This window comes from Antennarius striatus, chromosome 4, assembly GCF_040054535.1.
Source record: "Antennarius striatus isolate MH-2024 chromosome 4, ASM4005453v1, whole genome shotgun sequence".
In the NCBI taxonomy this organism is placed as follows: domain Eukaryota; kingdom Metazoa; phylum Chordata; class Actinopteri; order Lophiiformes; family Antennariidae; genus Antennarius; species Antennarius striatus.
Genome location: NC_090779.1, coordinates 18,288,067 through 18,302,968, shown reverse-complemented (window position 1 = coordinate 18,302,968; position 14,902 = coordinate 18,288,067). Strand labels below are relative to the sequence as shown.

Genomic DNA, 14,902 nt, shown 5'->3' with positions numbered 1-14,902 from the left:
TCAAAAGTACATTGTTATATCAAAGACATGAAGACAACAATACATGAATTCAACTACACACTATACTTGATTGGATGGATGATTTTACCCTGGCTGTAGAAAGTGTTCGGTCGTCAGGCCTCTGTGTTGAATCATCATGCCCTGGAAGTGTCCAGCAGGTCGGACATGTCTGTACATCACCATGCGTGTCTGACCTGGAGAGAAGGGCAGCTGCTGGGGACGCTGCAGAGCCTCCATCAGGTGGGGGTGAGGTCTCTGTGCAGCATACCGTACTGGATCATTGTATGGATGGCTAGGATAAGGTGCTCTGTTGCCTCCACTGTGAGCCTGTGATATCACGTGGGGAGGAGGAACACCGCCTTGCTGCATGCCAGGGTGTACAGCACGAGGATCAAACATGAAGCCAGGCATCACATGTGTGGCACTGGCGTGAGAGCGCGGTTGAGGTGGCTGGATACTACGGTGACGGGAGGCAGCGTTATGTGAGTCAAGATCCAGGATTTCTTTTGGGCTGTCAGGTTGCTCTGAGGTCACTGCATGAACATGTTTGGACGGGCTGCCACAGGTACTACTGCCTCCACTCATCTGCTCCCTGCTCTCACATTTGCCCTCTTCTGAACCTGCAGGTTGAGGGCCTACTTCAGGCAAGGGACAAGGGGACATCAAACTAGTGCTGCTGGATCCTTCAGAGCCCAGCGGGGAAACACTGCTCTCCTTTAATTGACCATTGCGTCTTGCACTCGATACAGGCAAGTATGCGTTTGGTAGCATTTGCTGATAATGAGACCGATGCCACTCCTCTGAAGGATAACTCCCTCTAGTGTTGACCTGGTTATAGGCAGAAGCTTGCGGATGAAGCTGGGGATAGTAGTGTTGCTGCTGATACTGATGAGGTGGGTACGTGTTAGGATGGGCCTGAGGGTGCTGCTGTCCTTGCATGTGGTAGGAGTAGGCAGAGCCTCCTTGCTGGTGGTAGCTGGGATGGTGAGCAAGATTGTGGAGGGGGTTTACAGCCTGGTTGTGATAATTGTGTGGAGCAGACATAGTCATGGCCCTGTTCATGTTTGTGTGACTCAAGTGTGAATGTGGGTGGTTACCCTGACCATACTGACCCATGTTCTCATTTACTTGGCCTTGGGAATGTTGTGGTAAGGCTGGATTGTAAGTAGGTACTGGCCCTCTCTGAACCTGCATACTTTGGTTAGAACCTAATAGCATGGTTTGATGATGATGGGGGCCAAATGTCTGCTGTTTATAAAGACCATTCGGATGTCCAGATTTCATTGTGCTGTATTGTGTTGGAACTGCAGTGGCCTCTTTGTCTGGCCTACATGTAGGTTCACTAGGGCTTTGATCTCCATGGTCTGCTGGGCTAGGCTGAGACAGTAACAATGGGGTAGGATGACTAGGTGGCAGAGAGATGAGATGGGCTGGCTGATTAGGTCCAGACCTGGCTGGACTTTTCTGTGCAGGATGTTGTGGAGAGTTGTTTGGGGGTGCGTGATGGTGAGGTGGTACAGAACTGTTTTGTTGCATGTTCTGCTTCATCTGCTGGGGAGAGCTCTGAGCAGGGGAACTGCGGGTCACCTGAGGTTCTTGCTGCTTATGGATCTTCTGCTGGTGTTCATTTTGCTTATGTTCATCCTGCAAATGTGCGACATTGCTCTCTGACCTTTGCTGAGTAGAATTCCCAGAAACTGCTACATGCAGTGATGATGAATTTTGGTTAAGTTTGGGGCTTGGTGCTTTTTGCTGTGGACTATTTTGTACATGAAGAGGGGCACCAGGTGGTGTGGGATCAGTGGAGATGTTGTTACTTGTGTTGAGGTGACTTGGAGCAATGGTGGCATTAATATGTTGAGGATGACAGTGGCTGACAGATTGCCTCAGGGCATGCATCTCCTGCTTGTGGCTTTCCATTGAACTCTGTGTGTGCCCTGGCATAGAACAATTCTCCTGTGATCTACCCAAGTTTTGAGCTGGGAGGCTCACCATCTCCTCTCCTGGCTCAGTGTGGACTTGTGTGGGGCTAAGGATGGGTGGGTGCTCTTGGTTAATTAAAACAGTGTTTTTGTGTGATGACGGCCCATCTGAAACGTTGCTGGTATCCTTTCTGTTCTCTAATGTAGAGTCTGTTAAAAACATAATAATGAAAGTCAAGTTAGAACTTAATGCTATGAATACTACTGTATATTAACAAGGTATTAAATCAGAATTTCAACATTATGCCATAAATGCTGTCAAAGTCTATAAAAACATCAAATAGACAAAACAGAAATATTTTCACCCAGGTAAATAGAACAAACTTACAAAATTATTGAAATGTGACAGTGCCCTGTTCCAATTCTATAAAGTGATCCAAAGCTCTTAAATCAATCCACTGGACTTCAAAACTAAAGAACTGAAGAAGTCTCTCAGATGAGAGGTGAAATGTCTTCAAGAAACTTTCCTAAAGTCCAGTGGATTGATTTAAACAGCTTTGGATAACCATGACCTGGATAATTGAGAAACTACACAGACATTTTATAAAGTGGAAATGCTTGGAGGTATTTGTGAGCTTGCTAGAGAGGCTTAAGCAGAGACATATTCTTTTTTTGTAGCCTTGCAGCAAATAACAAGAACTTTTATAAAACCAAAGAATATTTAATATGGGAAGAATATTTGTCAAGAAAATGGTTAAATTGTTGGTTTCCTTAATACAGAAGGCAATTGAAATACTAAGCGAGAAGGTCGGGCTACCTTTGGGCAGCATGTCTGTCTGCTGTGAAGGCTGGGTGTCTGGCCCATTGTCTCTAGCAGGATGCAGCAGCTGAATCTCAGGGGCAGGAGGAGGCTGCTGGGAGGGGTGAGCTGGGATGGTGCCAATTCCTGATGGGGGCCCAGGCTGCTGAAAGTTGCCTATGTGCTGATGAGGGGGACCAGCAGGGGGGGCAGAAGAAGCCGACAGCTGCTGCAGGGCCAGCATCTCTGGGCTTTCGAGCATGGAAGCCAAGCGTGTCCTGCCAGAGGAGTCTGGGTGAGGAACAGGGGAATGCGTGGACCTGGGCCCGAGGGATGTGACTGCTGCAGACATTTGATACGGGGCATTTGGAGGTGGGTGGGGGTATCCAGCAGCCTCTGGCCATGGTTTATGTCCCACTGGAGGGGGGATGCCACCGTAACTATAGCTGCGCTGGTTCATCATGTTGGGATCTTGCATTCGCATCCCATTAGGTCTCTCCTGGTGATTAATGCCAGTCCACATGTTAGCTGGGCCCATACCAGAAGATCTCAACCCTCGATAGTTGTGCTGTGGTGGTTGTTCTGGCCCTGAGAATCTGTTGCCCATTGTGTGAATTTTGTAACTTTCTGGACGGTGGTGTGATGGGTACATGCTGGCTTCAGGAGGAGGTCCAGGCTGGAGAGCCGAGGGACGCGGACCCAGAGATGGGCCATGAGTTGGACCCATGTAGGGATGCTGTTGCTGCTGGTGTGGAGGTTGCTGGTGAGATTCTGGGCCCATGGGAAACCTGGGATGCATTTGATGTCCTTCAACCATGCGATGCTGGGAAAAAAATGTAGTTGTTTACATTTGATCAGTACACCGTTACATCAATCTGTCTTTGCAGATTCAAATTTGACAATTTTCAGTAGACAGTGATGTGGACACTTGCTAATAGCAGTAACAAACATTAACATTACATTTAAAAAAATGATTTGTAAGTCCGTATACCTGCATGTTAAAGTTGTGAGGCAAGCGGTTCAAACTTGGGTCTCCATGTCTGGGAATGTGAGCTGGATAGGCAAAGCGGGGATCCATGGCAATTCCTTGGGCATACATGTGTGGACCATGAGGACCGGTAGGGCCATGTCGATGATGGAACTGTTTAAATAATACAAAAAAAACCCACACTTGTTCATATATCGGTAGAAGTAAATGACAAATGAAGATTTTCAGATATGAAGTGAATCTTTGGAAAGCAAGTTCAGTTATCCCGTACAGACCTGTTGCCCTGGGTGGTACATGCCCCTCATGTCTCCTTCATGGACTTGCTGTGGACTTGGGGTCAAGCTGTGGTGGTGAGGGGGGCCATTAACCCAGTGGAGGGGAGGTAGTGGTCTGGTGGGTTTGTTTCGCTCTTCCTCGAAGGGTGTGCTGCCTTTGCCCCCCTGCGAGTTTCTTTTGCCCTGAACTTGCTCAGTGGCCTTGATAAGACTTTCAGGTCCCAAATGTTTACTGTTACGATTACGCTTTTTTTCCCTGCGCTCCTTTTCTTCACTGTTGATGTGAAATTCCTCATCAGTGTCACCATCCTCCGATGGAAAATGTTTAAGTAAAGCTCGGCTAAAACACCTTTCCAGAGACTCTGCCATGATAGTGTATTCTGCAAAAAAAGCAAATACAAATATTAGCTATGACCATGTAATTACAAACATACCACCTCTTGAACACAACTATCTTCTGCAGTAATATGAACAGTAACACTCACTAAAATACACACACACACACACACACACACACACACACACACACACACACACACGCACACACACACACACACACTCAAATAATAGTTCTTTTTCAGTTGTACATTACTCCACAACATGTCGCTCCATTCCTCAGGGCATTGATATGGAAGCATGGAAGTCATGTACCCATAGACACACGCTTGCCCTTCTGTGCTAAGACCTGTGCTAGAAGGCTGACCAGGTCAGAGGGCATAGGTTGACCTCTACATCTCCAACACATTCCTCATCCTCCTACTCCACCCTGGGCCCCCTTACTCCACTCCTCCCTCCCATCCCCGGGGAGAGTATTCAGTTGAATGGATGGCTCCAGACAGGGGCTCTCGGGGGCTGGAATGTTTCTCTGGCACTGCAGGGCTCAGATCCCTCTGAGCATTGGAGCACAGCTCAATCACTCCTCATTAATCACTGTCAAGACTGCCCTGGTCCCGGCCCCAACACCTCACTAAGTCCGGCCCCCTTCTTTTGCCGCCTCTCCCACTCTCTCCCCACAAATAATACATTAATATATGTGTTTTTTTTATCATAACATTCACCGCCTGAAATAGAGTGATGTTTTATTTTATACAGTGGGTAAATCCAAAAAAGAGGAAACAACAGAAAATATTTGTTGTGGAGTTGATTTGTGTAACATTTATTTACCGCTGTCTTCTCCATTATACTCGGCACAATTTTCAAACATGAGCTTCATGTCAGCAACAAACTCCTCCTTAGCAATGTACTCCCCTTCATTGAGCTTCTTTTCTATGGTGGACAGATCCATAGGATTCTGAGAAAATTAAAAAAAAAAATTACAATTGAAACAGCTTCAACCCCACATTTAAAAACACAATTATACAAACTATTGTGACTACATGCAAACTTTTATTTTCTTGTTCTTATTACCTTAATGATCTCATGGTAATTAGGAGCATAGGACTCATCCACAGGCTCCAAGAAAGGCCAAGCATCTTTATGGGCTTTCAAGGCCTCAAGCACTGTTGAGGACAGATCAGATAAGACACTACTGCAAACAATGACAAAGATTGTGATAAAGCAACAGCCCTATTTAAGTGCTCATGATGCATACCTTTGTACAGAGCAGTATAGTCATCATCAATTTCATAGCTGAAATGTAAAAAAAAAAGCATTTTAATACAGCACCTATACCAAACCATTTCCACAATTATGTAATTCCAGCTGGTGCCATGATAGTTTGACCATCATAATACCACTTGTTGACCACAATACCCTAACCCCTCAAATTTGAAATCAGATTGTTGTCACTACAGTAGTGTTTTCTTCATGATCAATTCCCAAAGTTTGATTAATTCTTCAATGGTACATGTCCCACCCTTCCAGCCAGATTCATAGTAATCTGTCCGAATTTCGACAGAATCAATCCCCCCTCCCAAAAAAAACATGTTTCATTCCTGCAAATTCACCCCTAAAGAGTTCTTTCTTGCTCCATGTTTAACCCTTTTACTCATTTTTATGGATATCAATCGTGGATTTTTTTTGCACAATTTTATATGTTCATTTTAATAAAAATGGAAAAGCAAATAAAGACCATTATATTTTAGCAAAGTTTATCAAGTGTTAGTTACTGAACCACAAAATGAGAATTGAAGAAGAAAGTACAAAGTCTCTTACAATTCTTTGTTTTTTCGTGTTCTGTGGATGGGAGAGGAGGGTTCAAGATTCAGGAAATTTGGTGGCAGGTCTTTCCCTTGAGATAACAACCACGCCTTCTCCTCTCGCATCTTTCGCCTCTTGGCTCGCTCTGAGAAAGGTGAACAAGGAGGTCAATGTTGGTACAAATAACATATAAAGTTACACTCAATGAAAAACGATTCAGTGAAAACCAGGCATTGGCCATCAAAGACAGCAGTAGCTCAGATTAGCGAAAAGAGAAGGATTCTCTTTTTCAGGGCCCATTTGATCAAAAAGCAGAACACAGCTCAGAGGATATGTATGTATCACATCTTTATCTTTTAACATGAGAGGCCTTCCAGCCCCCTGCAGTGTGGATTGAAGTGATCTGAGGGTGGATTCCACATATGCGATGCACACAGAGAGTAGGCTAGGTCCTGCTGTTCATCTATAATACATTAATGAGGCTCCTCCACTGAAGCACAATCAGCAGTTCATTAACCCTTGACAGATGACATCAGAGGGGGGTAGAAAAAGAGACGTGATCCCGTGATTAAAGGCCCATTACAATCTCTCTCACACTCTCTGTGTACTATACATAAATCACAAGGCTTGACTGCTGCTATGCTACTGCAGATTTTTGAGCCACTGAGAGTCAAAAAAACATCAATGGCGATGTGAAAGTCGTGGGGTGCTCTATACAATCCATTGTACCCCCGTCCCCAAACTGGAAAAGGACTATGTGGTCTACCTGCTGACGACAGGCCATTGATGAAAGAATTTGAAATGAATGCTGCTTCATGATAGTTGACTTTTGGCATTCAGTTGAATTTTAATTTTGAAATCTTTATTATTTATTCATTTAGTAGTAGATTTAGCTTGCCATAGTACCACAAAATTATTATTTAGATCTAGATACAGGAGAATCTTTTGAACAAATAACTTGTAGATCTCTTCCATCTGTATTCCCTCCCCCTACATAGATGACCATCTTACCCTCCACTGCTTTGATCTTTTCCATCTTTTCTCTCTGTTGTTCCTCCAGCAGAAGCTGTTCCTCTTCCCGTCTCTGTTCAGCCAGCAGGACCTGCCTATCCAGCTCTTCATCTTTCTTCTTCTCCTCGGTGATGTCCTTCAGATTGTCCTGAAAACATGAACAAAAGAAAGTTAATTTATTCTGAACTTCCATATATGTACATCCAAAGAGTCATGTGCATATAAACAAAATGTATTATGGCAATTGGGAACAAAAGTATGAAAAGTCTAGATGTGGATTGTATTGTCAATCAAAATTAAGTAACAGTATTTGTGTATGAATGTTTTCAAATTGGGTTTTGATGTCCACGTGTCTTTCAGAAATGTATCTACAGCTATAGTGTACATACAGTCTTCAATACAATTGAAATTTCACATACATGTACACAGACAAGAACGCACCTGCTCCTCTTGTTCAAGGTGTTTTTCGGAAAACCAGTTGGACATGCGAAGTGATGATGGATCCAGTAGTTTCTGTTTCTGCTCGTGCTCCTAAAGAAATAAGCAATAAAAAGTTGCGCGTCAGCTCTGCTCTTTATAGTAATTGAAGAACCTGTGATCCACCTGTATGGTAAACCGCAACCAAAGATCAGCTCTCCATGTTTGTTGAGCATTTTATGGATAAACCAAAAAAAAACCCAACCCTGACAATTATGTGACAATTCTTTTCCCATTCCGTTTCTGATAAACATATCTGAACCTGTCATTTTGTATTGTTGATAAATTACTGATTGAGTCAGACAACCACACAAGTCCATAGACAGGCCTCGGGGAGATGTGGAAGAGCAGACAGCTTTAAGGGTAACAATCGCTGCTCTCCCCTCCCCCAATTCACCCAGTCTCCTCTAGTCCCTGCATTGCATTCTCCACCTTTCCCTGGGGGCTACAACGAAGATTTGTTGACACCATTAATGCAATGATTAGCTCCGGAAAAGAAAGAGAGGAGTTGGTTTAAAGACATACTATCCTGTTTGTCTTTCACATGAATTAAACAAAACATATCCAACAAACTAGTTTGTGCTCTTAATTTCATTTTGGGGATTACTAAAGTATACTAAAACTACAACTTTGAAGTGGGATATTTCAACACTTCAGAATGGATCTTAAAAATGCAGTGCACAACACAACCTTGGGATCCACATCTATGACATTAGTGATCAGTAATACAGATTTAGTGCATGGTACAGGAGGGAAACACCAGCCAACAGAGAGCTGAGTAGATCCCATGAAAGCCTGTCTATATCAGGGACTGCTCATGTCAGAGTTCATCAGGAAAGCCAGGCTGTGAAAAACTGTCAGCACAGATAAGCCAACAGCACCGAGAGGTGACGATCAGTCTTCTGGCCATACACAAAACCACCATTAGAGGTCTACAAATGTTTGTCAGCCCTATGAAGCCTGAGCGTATCCAAAGGTAAAAAAAGAATAAAAAGAATGATATGAAAAAGAAAGATGTAGATGGGGTTTTAAGGAGAAGAGAAATCTAGAGACTGGAATAAAAGTGACATTACGATCTACAGTGTTTTAAAAAAACTCGTCTCTACTACATCATAGTGTGACACACTGGCGTATCCTTGGGATACACAACCCATCCCTACATAACCATAAGCACTAACACCCCCTCCATCCAGCACATATAAGATACAGTGCCTCTGGTGTTACCACTTAAAGAGGTTGACAGAATCCTGCAGCACAGCAGGGCTGTCATTCAAGAGGCCCCTTTCAGCCTCAAGGTGAGCTCCTGCCTGCTGTCCGTGCCCCATGGAATGGCTGGTGACAACAGCCAGAGACACATTGAAAGAAAGACTGAGCAAGATGCGCAACTGCACATACCTGCACAAAACAAAACCATACGAAGAAAATACCTTTTAATCTAGTAACTTATCCCTCACTGTGGGATTTCACAGGGGAGAATGAAGTGATTATAAATGTAATCACGTCTTTGTCTTAATGAGTTAGCACTTAAACTGGAAAAAAAAAGTCATCCATGGATCGAATTGTTTCTCTTTTGGTTGCCCCATAAATTCCGTAATGAAATAGTGGTGATATTTGGTGAATAATAATAACTGACAAAATGTTTTGATCTTCATGTTTGATGTGAGTAAATTTAAACTACTATATTTATCAAGGAGGAAAAGGAAGGAGGAACCACTAAAGGCATAAATTCTAAAGGCAAGCAAAATTTAAAAAGAAATAGTGTGTGTCACTAATATTCTGAATGGATAAAAGCTGCAAATAGTGAAATGCGTTAAGTATGATAGATAATATATGGTATCAGTAATACAGTGAAAGAGAAGATAGGTAACTGACAGCTCTGAAAAGACATCAAACTGCAAGCACAATTCTTCTTTGTTGCTGCTGCTGATGATGATAGAGAAAGGCCAAGAAGGTTACTATAGCAACAGACAGTGTTGATTATATATCACAAGAGTGGAAAGACTCAACAGCTTTAGTACATTACGTAGGATCAAATGATGCTTACTTTAACTTTGACTTGCAATGCAGTTAATGATAAAAATTTATTCTGTTATAGGTCTGGAGGAAAATTTAATCAGTAGTTCTGGCTTGACTCATTGTTGCTTGACTATGACCTCTACTTCAGCTACTTAAAACACATTCCATGGAAGATACGACTCAATGATAAGTGAACAACAAGCTGATGAAAAAGCTTGTGCTGTCATTCTAGCTAATGTAAGAGCAAACCTCACATGTTAAAGGCCTTGGGCAAACTTCATTAACAAGCTTGGTTGCAGAATTAGGGCAAGCACAGACCAGCTTTCCTTCACTCCACCTATGGTGTGGCTGATACATTATCTTTTATGTGCCCCCCATGAAAAAGGGAGTAGTATCAGAATATTTCAAGTCCATAGTGGTTTTAATTAACTTTACCTTTATTTCAATTAGATATGTAGGCTAAGATAATGCTAAAAGGAGAATAGGTAATGTTAAATTGGGATTTGTGAAGATGCAAAGTGACTGATAAACGCTATCCAGACTCCTAAAAGAGGATACTATCAACTACTGTTAACTAAAAGCAGTCATGCTGCTTCAGTTTCCAACCTTGTGTTCTATCATGTTGCTGATCTCAGGCAAGAAATTCTGGCTGATGACATGGTAGAGGTGGCGGTCCTGTGGAGAGGTTTTGTCCTTGATGCTTTCTGCCAGACTGACCCATTGTTCTTCTGTATCACACACAAGGGACCAAGTGCCTCGCTTATGGCCTGACAAAAGAAAAGAGAGTAGACGTTGCTTGGGAAAATGTGTAGGGATGAAATCTGTGAGCCTGGCACTCAGAACACTATTTAAGAAGAAATATATCAATTGAACCGGTGACTATGGCTTAGATGGTAGAGAAAATACCCCAAGTTTGAATCCCCCTTCATCATGGTTATTCTCTGTTCTGTCTTTGGACAAGACATTTACCCATGTTGCCTCCAGTGACCCCAAACGGGTATATGAATGTGAATGCATGGTAGGTGGTGGTCGGAAAGGCTGTAGGCGCAAATTAGGGGTCAGTCTTCCCCAGGTCAGCTGTGCCTACAGATGTAGTTTACCACCACGGGTGTTGATTGTGGAATGAATGAAAAATTGATTTCAATGTAAGTGTTTTTAGTGCTTAGAAAGGCGCGATGTAAATCCGATCCAATATTATTATTATTCACAACAGATCCTCTCACCTATGCTTGGTCGGACATCTTCCACTTCATTTTCTGTCTTCATTTCTGTAATCTCTACCTCACTGCAAGGTAAAAACATGTTTGAAGAATTAATATATCTTAAATACTCTTATGATTAATATAAGATTTGTGTCCAGAACGCACAGATGCTCCCACTACTAGAAAAACTGCATGCATGCTGACATGGATAGACTACAACCTCCATCATAATAAAATAATAGAAAAATAACACAAGCCACCAAATAAAATAAATTTTTAAAAATGTTCTGTTAGCATATTCATCTACTTTTATACTCCACCGGCATTTTCATATACATTACTGCACATCACCTAATCATGAGGTTATAGGAAGGGTGGAAGCAGAAGAAAGGAAATTTAAAAACAGAAATCTCAGTGGTTTGACTGTAGATATCTTTGGGATCAATCGCCAATGTCAAATTGACATGATCATCACTACCATTCTTATACTGTATCCTTATCTAGAACATCTATTGCTAATCTTGCTTTTAGACAAGACTGAACAAGCCCTGTATGAAGTATCTATATAATCTAAGACTATGTGGCAATCAGTTATGGGATCTGATGTGATATAACTCTTCATATAACTCATACATTTGAGTAGTATATGAACAATTGTATGTAAAAGTTTCTGACTAATGGGCTTTGGGGGTTTTCTTACCTTAGATGATGGTCTTCTAGATTTTTCTTCTTTGGTGGTCTTCCCCTTTTCTTTTTCTCTGGTAATGTTAGTTCAGAGGGTTCACTGCTGGAAAACCAACATTAAGGAGAAGAGAAGTCTTTAAATTGATAGCCTCTCAGCAAGGGTAATGAGCAATGAGAGACCTGAATAATGAACCCCTAACAGTCTTTTAAAAGAGTGTTTACTACTACTGCACCTACAAGTCTACAAACACACTCTAGTCAACTGCAGAAAACACAATCAGTGATGTAACATGTTCTGGAAAGAAGACAACTCAATTCACCTGAGCTTCTCCGCTTTCCTCTTCACCGGCTCTTCTTTGTACATTCGAGTGCCATAAAAGTACCAGTAGAGGGCACCGTTTCCATCTTGCCCCAGTGGTTCAACTCTCAGGCTGTCTGCATCCAGTCCCTGATGCGGTGGTTGAGAAGAACATTTACCAAATCATGTAAGGGGCTGATTTTAAATCATCAGTCATTAGTAGGTGATGTCATTCAGTCCTTTGAGCCCACACAGCTGTTAATCACGCACTGACATGAAGCACTTTTAGTGTTTTAGCAAGTACATTTATAAATTGAGTTACATAAATTATTTTTAAAAATCTTATCTAAAGAGATGATATATTGCAGGAAATTAACTTGAAGACAGCAAGGAGGTAAAACTGTCAGGTTATTGTTAGTTGCGCCTTAGTTAAGCTAGGATATACAGTATGTTGTGCTACTGTCCATGCTGTTGTCTTTGTGTAATAAAAGGTGTAATAAAAGTGTAATAAAAAGCTGCATTATTTGTAAATTTGGTTTTGACTTAGAAAACAGCTAAAGTTCTCTGTACTCTAAAAAGATGTAGCACTTTTTAAAGAATGAACTATAATGTATAAATGAGATACAAGACTCATAATTTATTAATATTTGGTTTTGGTATTATTTGAAAGCATAATTTTTATTATTTTTGTTTCAAATGAGAAAAAAAACACCTGACAAATGATTAATGCACAGTTCCATTATAAAACAACTACATACATGAGACCAAGTATATGCAGATTTTTTTATTTGATCCTCACAGAAGCATACCTTAAGCAGGTCAAAGACATCAGCAGCATCCAGACGGTAGTCACAAAGTCGGTGAAGCAGTTCCACCTGAGTTCGAGGAGGGAGATTATCAAACGAGCCTTCTCGAAGTGGGTTGGGTTTCCCTTCTTCCAGCTCCCACCGGTAGCTGATGATGTCATCCAGGTAACTACTAAATGCCTGGGGGCTGAATATGACAGTAAAAGAAGACAAACAGAGGAGAGACCAAAATATGAGAAGCCAGATAAATAGATAACTTGGTCTAAAATTATTTTTCAACCACAGATAGTCTTAACAAAACCAAGAGACTCTGGCTATTTGACTGCCTGCCCTTTCATCGTTTTTGACATCTGTTGAATATCACATTTAGTGGTAGTATTTGGTGAGCACAAAACAAATTTAGAATCAAAACCAAGCTCCCATTCTCTCCCCAGTCTGAGGGGTGAGGAAGGAGAGGAAGAGGAAGCAAGGCAGTGTGTAACGCAAGTTCTGCTTCTGGTGTGAAAACAGAAGAAAGAAGTTTTCTGATCAAGAGAGCTAACAAGATTACTAAATCAAAACAGTTAAATTGCAAATGTGGTGTGCCATGTAAAGCATACGCTTCACATGTCAAGATCAGTAAGATTCATTTTGTAGCAAATAGCTTAGGAAACCAAGTTCAAACTACCACTGCAGCTGTCGAAAAAGAGCTGGACACTGTCTATGAATGACACAGAGTTGTATCTCAAGCTATGAGTGGGATCTAGCAAATAAGTGCTGGTTACAGTTCAGATCGTGTCGATTAATCTATACGTTTCAGTTCCAACTCGACCAAAACAACAAGAGCTCAGGGCAGGGGTGTGCATCTATGTAGTGCCTTAGAAAAAAGTGACAGAAAAAAATGGCTTATCATGAAAGAGCAGTGTGCCCTTTTCACACAGCTGCTGGTCACCCCCTCCTCCTTCGCACCCCATCGCTCTCTCTCTCCTACTGTCTGTTCCTCCTTCTCTCCAGCATCTCCCTCCCTCCCTTCCCTGACTCCGGCAGAGCATTTAACACGTGTGGAAGAAAAAGACTGTGAAAGCCCCACCCCCACCCCCCACCCCACAGGATGCCAGCATCCGTCTCCTCCAACAAAGCAAGTTGTCCTCCTGTTACCAGTTGGGTGGTAAAAAACAATCATTCCTGACTCCCAGCTTATCGGGCCACTATATGTTGCTTTGTAAAGATGGGTTGGAGTAGCAGATATGAGAAAGGGTAAGTTCCACGAGATACAGCACTAGGCACATTTAAACAGAAACCCCTGGTACAAACTCATTTTCTCACATCATTTGATCGCAGGATAGAGAAAAGTTCCAGTCACTGTGCTGCTTTCATATGTGTTAGCAGTAGAGTGTGATTTCACCACAGGCCCATTCACCAAATGGTGAGTAAATGGGACTCCTTGCGCGTCATTGTGCAGGTGACTCATACTTCCCATAAAGGCTCCTGGGGTCTATGAATAGTTTGGAGGTTGAAATACTAGTTTCATTCAGGCAACCACTTACAAAAAAAAGGAAAAGATTAACAATTATTTACCGCTAGGTTTCCCCTTTTTTTTTTTTATTGCAGGACATGGTTCCACTGTTCCACAAGGTAAAGACCGACACCTTGTCCCCAGATGGCATTGATACATGTTTGTTTAGATTAAATTGTATGACTTCATAAGACTAGACTTCAGTGTCTTAAACCTTTTAAACATAAACAGTTTACAGGGAATTCTTGGACCACAAAGCAAAACCTTGTTCAGCTCTTTAATTTGGCTAATATCAGATTTCTTTTTGGTCTATACTTACGTGATGTCATTGCGCTGGTAGCATCCCTGCAACAGACAAGCAATCAGGTCACCAAGGAAGTCCAAATCCTGCACTGATAGGGCTGTCTCCAGTTCCTGGACACAAGCAAAGGACATAATATGTAATATCTGTGCATTTTTCCATAACAGACAAGATACTAGTGAATAGGTAATATATATGGCACATTATATTCCTAAATGTTGCTAGAACAGGCTCCATGCTGGAACTAGAAAAGTTCCAGCATGGAAATGAGGCTAAAGAGAAGAAGCAAAGTGAAGGTAATATTTTCATCAAAACAGAGTAATTATACAAGTGGGGAAAAAAACACTTTGGTCGCGCAATGTTGCATAAAAAACAAATATTTGTGAAGTTCTTTGCACATGTGGGGATATATGTGTAAGACAGTAGGAGGGATGGTTGGAATTTGCGATTTTTCTGACTAGAGCTTCTTGGTTTGCCAGTGGTTGTTTA

General features: G+C 42.0%; 1 protein-coding gene across 2 annotated transcripts in view; it reads right to left on the bottom strand.

Annotated features, from left to right (window-relative positions):
• cecr2 (CECR2 histone acetyl-lysine reader) overlaps window positions 1-14,902 on the bottom strand; it is a 40,842-nt gene that overhangs the window by 3,509 nt on the left and 22,431 nt on the right. Inside the window, exons 2-17 of one of the 2 annotated variants that reach the window (XM_068314127.1) lie at window positions 14,432-14,526; window positions 12,621-12,804; window positions 11,834-11,961; window positions 11,530-11,616; window positions 10,851-10,912; window positions 10,234-10,394; window positions 7,576-7,665; window positions 7,135-7,282; window positions 6,139-6,268; window positions 5,576-5,613; window positions 5,392-5,483; window positions 5,149-5,275; window positions 3,985-4,364; window positions 3,713-3,862; window positions 2,740-3,544; window positions 89-2,132 (exon numbers count right to left, since the gene is read on the bottom strand). In XM_068314127.1, the coding sequence (XP_068170228.1) occupies window positions 89-2,132; window positions 2,740-3,544; window positions 3,713-3,862; window positions 3,985-4,364; window positions 5,149-5,275; window positions 5,392-5,483; window positions 5,576-5,613; window positions 6,139-6,268; window positions 7,135-7,282; window positions 7,576-7,665; window positions 10,234-10,394; window positions 10,851-10,912; window positions 11,530-11,616; window positions 11,834-11,961; window positions 12,621-12,804; window positions 14,432-14,526 (4,721 nt within the window). The remainder of the gene's footprint in view (window positions 1-88; window positions 2,133-2,739; window positions 3,545-3,712; window positions 3,863-3,984; window positions 4,365-5,148; window positions 5,276-5,391; window positions 5,484-5,575; window positions 5,614-6,138; window positions 6,269-7,134; window positions 7,283-7,575; window positions 7,666-10,233; window positions 10,395-10,850; window positions 10,913-11,529; window positions 11,617-11,833; window positions 11,962-12,620; window positions 12,805-14,431; window positions 14,527-14,902) is intronic. The other variant, XM_068314128.1, reaches the window with a different exon arrangement.